We start from the raw sequence: 10032 nt of genomic DNA, 5'->3' as shown, positions 1-10032 counted from the left end.
AAAACAGACATTTCATGATTCTATTTCAATGAGAATTCATCCTTATTCATCTTTATCAACTTCAAAAGTATACAAAATATGGCTGAAATACAAACTGCAAAAATTTTTAAATCAATTTAACTTAAATATATAATATTTAACAAATTAATTTAAATTTTACGAATGCAAAACTGAAATCCATTATATTAATTGATTATGATCATTTTTGAGCGGACTATAAATTCGAATATAATGATTTCTCTTATATTTTAATGTATCAATGTAAAATCGTTTTTCCATTACAATTATTCATTTCATGTTTCGGATAGCAATTATACAATATTTGGTTAATAAAATCACTTTTAGTTAAGTTATTTCAATAATATTACAATACATCGAATATTTTCTGTTACTTTTTTGAGCGACGCGAACTTAAAAACTATACATAACTAAGTACCTATTATGGTTTTCGATGAAACACTCTTCGCCGAAAACTACATTCAGCCTAATTATTACCGTACAATGTATTTTTTTGTAATTATACGATAAACGATGAAATTACAAAAAAAAAAAAGGAGGACATGTATATATTCACACATCACGATTGAAATAGAGATTTGACGATTTTGACGACTGCACACATAACATTCATTTTTTTTTTTGTTTTTTTTTTTCTGTAATTTTTTTCTCATAATTTATTTTATGGGGTAAAGCCATTTAAATGGTTACCGGAGAGATACATCAATTAAAAATAGTTTACAAAGATTTATTTGCTTCACATCAAAAAAGATTTCTTTTATTTTGGCTGATATCTATATGTTTGTACGGTTGTTCTATTAAATTAATTCTTATATATTTGAATGTAATTATAGCTCTCGAATACAGTTCGTCGGAAAGAAAAAGTATTCACATGATACTTGATTTGTTCATTAGCTGATGGTGTTTTACCATCACGATTATGCTAAACAATTTACATTTTTTTTTTTTTTTTTTTGCTTTTTTGTTTGATTTTAACTACTTAGACATTCCTTTTTGTCCTTTTATTTTTATTCTTCTCTCTCTGTTTAGTTGTCCTTACTTTATAAGTATATCTTTATAAATTTATGATATACAAAATTCTTGTCGAGGACACAGTCGATATGATAATGTAAAATGTTACAGTATCATCTAGGATTCTAATGTCGTATAAGACATTTCCATAGTAATGCCAGCGCTGCTACGACGGAATCTAGAAGGAATTTCAGTACTGTTGCGTGGTTTACGTCTGCTCAAGTGCCTTTCAACCCATTTCAACATGGTCAATACGGAATCCGTGCTCGGCAAACGCCTTTCAGCTGATGTACGAATTATATGTGATGACGCTACACGGAAAGTTGCTGCCATACCTTTCAACGCCTAGATAAAATACACAATTAATATTATATATAATAGTATATAATATAAAAATATATATAAAATATATATAAATATTTATAATATAAAACGAAATCAAAAGATTAGAAAAAAGATATAATTGAGTGGAAAATCTCTAAAACTAAATTAAAAGTAATATTTTTTTTCATTTTATAAATCGATTATTAAGAAGTTCATACCTTCATTGCATCTTCATCTGTCACATCATCACCAGCGTAAATAATCCTAATACGTTCGCTCCAATCTAAGCCAAATGCAGTACGTAGAATATAAATGGAAGCATGGCCCTTATTCCATTCGACAGGTGGTTTCGCCTCGATAGCACAATGTGCTGAACAGGCTTTGAAACCCGCTTGTTCAATAATTTTCTTTGCTTGTTCAACCATCACAGAACGTCCCTCCATAGGCGTTTCACGATAGTGAAACGTTAATAATGCTCCTTTATTTTCTACCCAAGCACCGTCTCTGCAGAGCTGCATAGAATATATCAAATTAATAAAATTTTATTTCAATATATACATATTTGGCAATTATTAAAATTATTTAAAATTTTTTAAATTTCATTTTTGTTATTATGATATAAAAATTTCGAATGATTACATGTGATATTACATGTGATAAAAATATTTAATTATCAAAATTACAGTATTAATTTTTTTTATCATTTTTCTTTATCATTTATATTTTTAATTTTATGTTAGCTATTTTCATTCTAATTAATTTCAACATTAATAAGAAAATTATGATTACAAAGATTTAAGCAATTTTAATTTAATGAAATATATAAAAGAATCTTTAAAATATTAAACTAATAAAATATTTAAAAAATATTTTAAATGGAACTCACTTGATCTTGCAATGCTTGCATCAAATTTGCCACTTTGCCTTCCAATTCAGCAGGCATCGGATGAACAAACTTACTGCCATCTGGATGTAAAATTTCCAATCCATGATTTCCAGCATATGTGATACCGTCTATGCCAACCATTGATTTTACGTTGTTCACATTTCTACCCGATATAATTGCTATATACACATCAGACATATTGGACAACCTTTGTAAAACATTCTTTGTTTCAAGTGGTAAGATTGCAAGATCCGGATGCGTTGCAATAGGAGCCAATGTACCATCATAATCCAATAAGAGAGCCAACTTATGATTATCGCCGATATACCTAGGGGACATGTGGATGTCACTGGAACGTTACCCGATTTTCATCATGAGTCAGGTCACATTCGCACGCGCGGGCCCGCCCGTTTTCCAAAAGCATTCTCTGGCTGAGCATAACCTCAAATAATATCAAACATGGAACATATCGAAGATCCCAATATTATATAAATTTGATCCAGGAATATATTTATACTTTTTCACGATGCATTAAATATACCACAGTAATTTGATAACAGGGAATTTTAACAGGTATTTTAGGAAAATTAGAAAAAATAGATAGTTAATTAGGAGAAAAATATTTAAAGTAATCTTATAATTTTAATAATTGGAATTTATAATTTTTATACCGACAATATCAGAAATACAATATCAGATGACCAACGTTCCCCACGTTGCGATGTACCCAAACTCATGCTCGATGCTTTAATAAACAAATCTATTCTTAATCTGCATTGAAAGAAGAAATCATTCCATTTCAATGATTTAGTTGACTTATTAAATATATGTTTTATATATAGGCATTCCCAAGAATTTATCCTTGTATATGCAATAAGCAAACTATTATACATTTATAAATTTCATTTTATACAAAATTTAAATTCTAGGAATGACATATTAAAAGTTATTTAGTAAAAGAATTACTTAACTTAGAGTTTGTATATTACTACAAATTGAATTGCAATTTCATTATTCAATAAATTTTTCTTATTATATATCAGAAATTTTTTAAATAATGTTTTTCAATATAATAGTTTGCTCATAATCATACGTTAAAATGCAATTAATTCATTTAGTATTTTGAGTTTAATCAATAATTCATTCAATAAGAAATTTATAATCTATAACGTGTTAATAATTTTAACACCAAATAATTTTAATTTAATTTTTGTTGATTGAGTCCCGTATAAACGCATGCTCTGGTCGGGCCCAGATACACCATTGTTGAATTCTAATAATACTTACTTGCTCAAATAATCATCGAAATCATCCATAGTCACCGGTTGCATTGTCGTAGCACCTACAGAATCGTGCTCTTCGAGCGATCCCATTACTTGCAGGAAAGATTTCATCCAATAATTAACATCGTAGATCCTTTCGCGACGTCTTAAGTGATTCATCCTTAATGTGCGTTCATCTTCTGGCATAGTAAGAGCTCTAAAATGTACATATATAATAAATTTTTATAATAAGAAATAAAACTAGATTTTCGCGATATTGTTTATGTTTTTTATTTTTTTTATTTATACATTTTCTAAAAAAAATTATATATTTAAAATCATATATTTAAAAAGTGAAATTAATTTTAATAAAGATATTATGTTAAAAAAACTATGAAATAAAAGAATAATAAAATTTGCTAATGTAAATTAACTAAAAATTAGCTTTAATATTAATGTTGGAATATTAATTAAATTCATAGTATCAATATTATAAATATATAATATAAATAGTATAAATATTTAAATAATATCATTTTCATTTGAACATTTTAAAACTTACCTATGAATAACTTCTGCAGCTTCATCTATTTCATATGGATTACAAATCAAAGCTTCATGCATCATCTCTCCAGCTCCAGCAAATGGAGAAACAATCAGCACACCCGGTGGTGTATTGATTTGACAAGCAACAAATTCTTTGGCAACCAAATTCATTCCATCTCTAAGTGGAGTAACGAGAGCAACAGCAGCATCCCTATAGAATGCCGCCAACTCATCCTGACTCACACAACCGTAAATATAACGAATAGGAGACCAATTGGGTGTTGTAAATCGACCGTTTATGCGACCGATCAACTGATCCATTTCAAGCTTTAAATCTTGATATTCACGCACATCTGTTCGCGATGGTACAGCAATTTGAAGCATAGTAACCTAAACAAAAATATCATTTCATGTAATTTCTTCTTATTACTATACAATTTCTTTAAAATATGAATAAAATAATTATGTAATTATTAAATCTAATTATTAAATCTTTTAATTATTAAATTTAAATGTAACTGCGTTTCTTTACTATCTTTATAAGAATTTACATTATTAAGAATTATAAGAATTCAATTATAAAAGTTATTATTAAGTAATTAAAAACAGAAACAAATGCAAAATAAATGCATTTTAAATATTTATTCTGAAATACTTAAGTAAATACTTAAAGTAGTTACACTTAATAGACTTTGTCTCTTTCAAACATTAAAATATATATCTGAATGTAATATTAACAATATTAAAATAAATATCTAAAAGAATATTTACTATTATTATCTAAAAGATATTTATAATATAATAATATAATAATCTAATATATAATAATATAATAATATAAAGTAACTATTTTTAATAATTTAAAGATTTGCTTTTGCATACAGACATTAAATGTATAAATATAAAACGAATCTTTTTGTAATTGTATGCAACTAGATAATAGCAACATCTTTACCTGTTCACGATGTTCCGGATGCTTTTCCAGCAGCATCTCAAAAGCTTTCAGTCTATTAACCAGACCTTTAGTATAATCGAGACGATCAACGCCCAATACAATTTTCTGATTAGTTGATATAACTTTGTTGGCAGTCTCGGCCAGCGAGACAAATCTATCGAATGGAATACCAATTGGAAGTGGTCTCACTCGTACAGTTCTTCCACCATGCTCCACCAACAAGTTCTTACGATCGACTCTGCAACCGAGACTTCTCTGGCAGCAGTCGACGAAATTCAAACAATAATCCTGAATATGAAAACCGACCATGTCGCAACCTAATGAGAATTTATTTTTATTAAATTTGCTTTTCAAATTTTTTTGAATAAAAAAATATTAAGATATGCAATAAATATGTGATCAATATATATGCATTATATTTTATATAATTTTTCATAAACCTTCTATAATTACTCTCATTATAATTATTTATTATAATAGTAAATATTTTTCAAGTATAATGTTCTTTTTAATTTTATTTTCTTTAACGAATGCTAAATTTTTCTTTAATTGATCTTATGCATATTAATTTTCTTTAAATTAAAATTCATGGAATTTATAAATCAATATTCATTTATTTTTAAAAAATAACATTTTATATTTCTAATAAATATTGTCATAATTAATTCATTATTTTTTAAGAATTGCATTTTAAAATTTATAAATTTTGATTAAAATATACAGATTTGCAATACAAAAATTCTTAGCAACATAAAAATCTATATAAATATAATATCTATAATGTCTAAAATATAATATCTATAATCTAAGAATCTAAGAATTGAAAAATATATTTACTTACCAAGCATTCCCTGAAGGATTTCATCAGCCCATGGGAATAATCTGAATATATCCCATGGTGGAAAAGGGATGTGAAGGAAGAAACCTAATTTACACTTAAGTTGCTTCTCATCAGCTGCTTGTCTAATCCAATTCGCAGCCAACATTAAATGATAATCATGCACCCACACTAGTGGTGTACCATTTGGTTGATTCTTTTGCTCTTTATGGATTTCTTCTAATGCACGGACCTAAATATCAAAGACAAAATTATTAAATTATTATTACGAGAATGCTTATTTAATATGTAATAAAACATTTAATTTTTTATTCAATATTTCAATAAAGGAAAACAGTGATCTGGAATTGAATTAAACTCATGACAAATTTATATACATTTTGATGATTTTACTCTATAATTACTGTTTTTTACTTATATTTTTTAATTAAAGTTCTAAAAATAATAAATATTTTTATCAATTTTTTTAGCAAAAAATTATATTTTATTGATATTTATGATTAAAGTAAGAAGCAAAATATTAATAATTTAAAATACATAATCTAAAAATACATAAACATTCATTTAAAATTGTTTTGCAATTATTGATAATTGAATAGCATTTCTTTTCATTTAAATTATTATCCAGAAACGTTAATATTTGGCTGGTAAAAAAATATTTTTTCTATATTTTTATGATATTTTTATTTTTGTTTTATATTTTATATTATTTCATTAAATATTTAAAATTTCAATAGAGATTCGATTCTATATAGATAAGTTATTAAAATATCTAATTGATCCAGATTATTAAAATAGAATATATAGAAAAATAATTAATGTTTTTTTAAAAAAGTAACTCAATAATGATTTTATATTTATATAAAACAATAAGATATACAATAAAAAATTTTAAACAAAAATTCTAAAAATTTAAACAAAAATTTCTAAAAATTACTAGAAAATAATGTTGATTTTTATAATATTAAAATACCCTAAAAAAAAACTATTCAAAATCTAAATCATGCATATGTAAAATTTCCTATTTTTCATGAAAATGATATATTTCATTTATAAAAATAGATATCGTTTTATTTAAATTATAACAACAAATATTTGTCACTTTAATATCATTCTTAACAGTTTCAAAATAAAAAACTTATTTGTACAGTATACAAGGTGTGTAGATAACAAACTATAAAACTTCCTATGTCTTATATTTCATTTATCTTTCCTTTTATCTGACAATTTTATTTGCACAATTGTCAGATTATATAATAGATAATAATATTATCAAGTTCTCGACTTTCCAAGAATTATTCCCCTAATTTATATATAATCAATATTCCATTCGAGAACTACCCACCGTTTTTGCTGCAAATTCCTCATTTACCGCGGAATACGCTCGCCAATGTTCCGCAATGAAGGTTGCTCGATCAGGCATAGAGTGGAACAATGGCCAAAAAGTTCCGTTGCAACATCCATTGTAGTACGAATCGAAAATGTTTGGTTCAACATGTACTGCCACAACCTGGATAACAAAACATTACAATTTTTTTTTTTAATCTAGCAATGAAACACAAAGAGATTTTAGTTAATTCGCAGATATCCTAAGGCACTTTCTTTGTGTAACAGTAAAGAAATACTTTTTCGAAAAAAAATTTTTTTCTTTTTTTTTCTTTTTTTCTGTATTATTTCTTTATGTATTGTTAGACATGGAGAAAATGAACAGTTGTATGGAAGAAATTCATTTTGTTATCTTTTATTTCTTTATTTAAATTTTTAATATTTATATTTATTATATTTGAGCAAATTAAATTTTGAATAAATTTTGCTATAATTTTTACACTTAATAATATATTTACATTAAATAAAATTATAATTAAAAAAAAATGTATATTGAAATTGAAAATAGTAGAATAAAACAGAAATTATATTTAATATTTTGTTATTTTAAATATTAAAAAATTTTATCAATAAAAGCTATAAATATCAAAGTTTATCGATGGAAAAAATTAATTTTAATTGTAAATCATTTATTTTAATTTTTTAATTAATTTGACATTTCAATATAAGATATAAATGTATTTGGAAAGCATAATAGAATTATGAGGGAAAAGATAACTTATAACATTTATTGAAAGAAGAATCTTGTCTTATAGATAAAGACTATGGAATACACATTCTATGAAAACAATAATTTCTCTATAATACATTTTAATTTCTTTATTAATTAATAAATGAACATAATTAATGAATAAATAAAGATAAACTTTAATTCGTTTCAGAAAATCAAAAATCTTTTAAAACAATTTAACAAAATCTTCTTTTAATCTCTTGACCAGAATTTCAATATTATTACGTACACAATCATTATTTATAAACATTACAAAAGTAAGAGAAATAGTATCATTAAATTTCTCAAATGTTTTCCCACGGTTTCAATGCAACCGTGATTCGCTATCCATTATACATATTTTTTTCCCTTAAGATAATATTTTCTCTTGGATATGAAATACGAATTAATTAAGGAAAAAGTATCTCCATTTTCTTTCTCCCAAGAATAATTACTCCTATCATATGTATTTATAGTTTCGTTATCATGCACATTTTATCATTATTATCCATGCATTATATTCGTTGCACAGACTAAACTTCCTATTTTTATCGTATCTTAAGTCGTAGATACACGCCCGATTGCTGCAAATAGCTTCGAGTCAATCGAAAGAGACGAGTAGTAACTCGGCAAATATTAAATGACATTATATCGATCATTGTACGTGTAGATTAATTATTGTCGTTGCCGGAAGCGCAACAACAATAATTGTAAAATGCAATACAAAATTTTCTTTATCAATCGATCGAAAATTCTCATATAAATTAATTTCTCGCGTAATTAGAAATTATATTATATATGAATATAAAATAAAGAGAAAATATAAAATGTTTCTAGAAATATGTAATCTTTTTAACACGTTTGTGCATGTTTGATCAAATTTGTGCGTCTTACATATAATAATAATATATAATATAATGCAAAGATTTCGATTATTCTATTATTAATTATTATACATATATAATAAATGCATAATACATGCGTATATAAAATAATGTATCTTAAAATGTATATTTAAAAAATAATTTCTCTTTATAATCGAAATTTCATTTGCTTATAAGAATAAAAATTGTAATTAAAATTTTTCATTTTTATTTGAACTATGAAAAAAAATAATCATAATAATATAATCATAATATATAATTTAAATGGATATAATATAGAAGAGATAAAAATTTGAGATAAGTTAAGCAAATACTAGAAAATTAAAATATTTCTAATATATAATTCTATTGAAAATATTATTTTATGTTTAAAATTAATTAATTAATAATAAAGAATTTATTATTTGCTTATTTACTATTTATTTAGATTCCATGTAATTAAAATATTTATTTCTTGTTTGAATTGAAATGCAATAAACATCAAAGATGACTACGTTCTATTTTTCATTTCTTATTCCTTAAATGTAGAAAATGTAGATTAATTATATATATTATATATAATAATATAACTTTAAAATGTCCACTAAAAGTTTTAAAAGAGCAAAAAGAAATAAATATTAGGAAATTATTATTATTATTAATTTCGTAATTTTAATGTTTAATATTAATAATATTTTCCAGAATATGTGAAAAAAATTAGAATTTATATTATCAATGAAGATTTGATTTAGAATTGTATAACTTTTTCGCATCAATATTAAATCATATTTAAACAAATATAAATATTGTAATAAAAAAAATTTGTTTTAAATTTATTTAAATATATAACGTATATTTTTAAAACTGTATCATACAATTAATACTATATACATTGATGTGTATTCTCAATAATGATTGCATGATCTTACAGTATCTTACAGTAATATAAAATTATAGATTATTATTCAACAATTTGATTAAAAATATTATATGTATATAGATCATTAATATTTGCTTTATCCTTGACATGTGCTAGATTATACTTTAGAAATTTGATTAAGATTAAGAGATTCTTTAGTTACTTCAATCAATTTGTATTATATACAAATATATGTCTTACTGATTGAAACGAATATTTATTATCGATTTAAAGAAGCATAAAATTGTCAGCAAACTATTTTCATCATCATCATAAAATCTAAAAAGAATATTACATCATAAAAAAATGATATAT

At 24.2% G+C, this 10032-nt stretch overlaps 1 protein-coding gene across 2 annotated transcripts in view; it reads right to left on the bottom strand.

The window, feature by feature from the left end:
• Nucleotides 1-321: 321 nt before the first annotated feature.
• Nucleotides 322-10032, bottom strand: part of LOC122715471 (alpha,alpha-trehalose-phosphate synthase [UDP-forming]) — a 49577-nt gene continuing 39866 nt past the window's right edge. The window contains exons 3-10 of one of the 2 annotated variants that reach the window (XM_043937695.1): nt 7186-7350; nt 5844-6072; nt 5003-5319; nt 4064-4437; nt 3527-3718; nt 2240-2588; nt 1572-1865; nt 322-1374 (exon numbers count right to left, since the gene is read on the bottom strand). In XM_043937695.1, coding sequence (XP_043793630.1) covers nt 1147-1374; nt 1572-1865; nt 2240-2588; nt 3527-3718; nt 4064-4437; nt 5003-5319; nt 5844-6072; nt 7186-7350 — 2148 coding nt within the window. In that variant the 3' untranslated portion in view covers nt 322-1146. The remainder of the gene's footprint in view (nt 1375-1571; nt 1866-2239; nt 2589-3526; nt 3719-4063; nt 4438-5002; nt 5320-5843; nt 6073-7185; nt 7351-10032) is intronic. The other variant, XM_043937696.1, reaches the window with a different exon arrangement.

The sequence above is a fragment of the Apis laboriosa genome, unplaced genomic scaffold (genome assembly GCF_014066325.1).
Source record: "Apis laboriosa isolate Shangri-la unplaced genomic scaffold, ASM1406632v1 scaffold35_cov144, whole genome shotgun sequence".
NCBI lineage: Eukaryota > Metazoa > Arthropoda > Insecta > Hymenoptera > Apidae > Apis > Apis laboriosa.
Note: the sequence above shows the minus strand (reverse complement) of the source record. Positions and strands in the feature narration are given on the sequence as shown.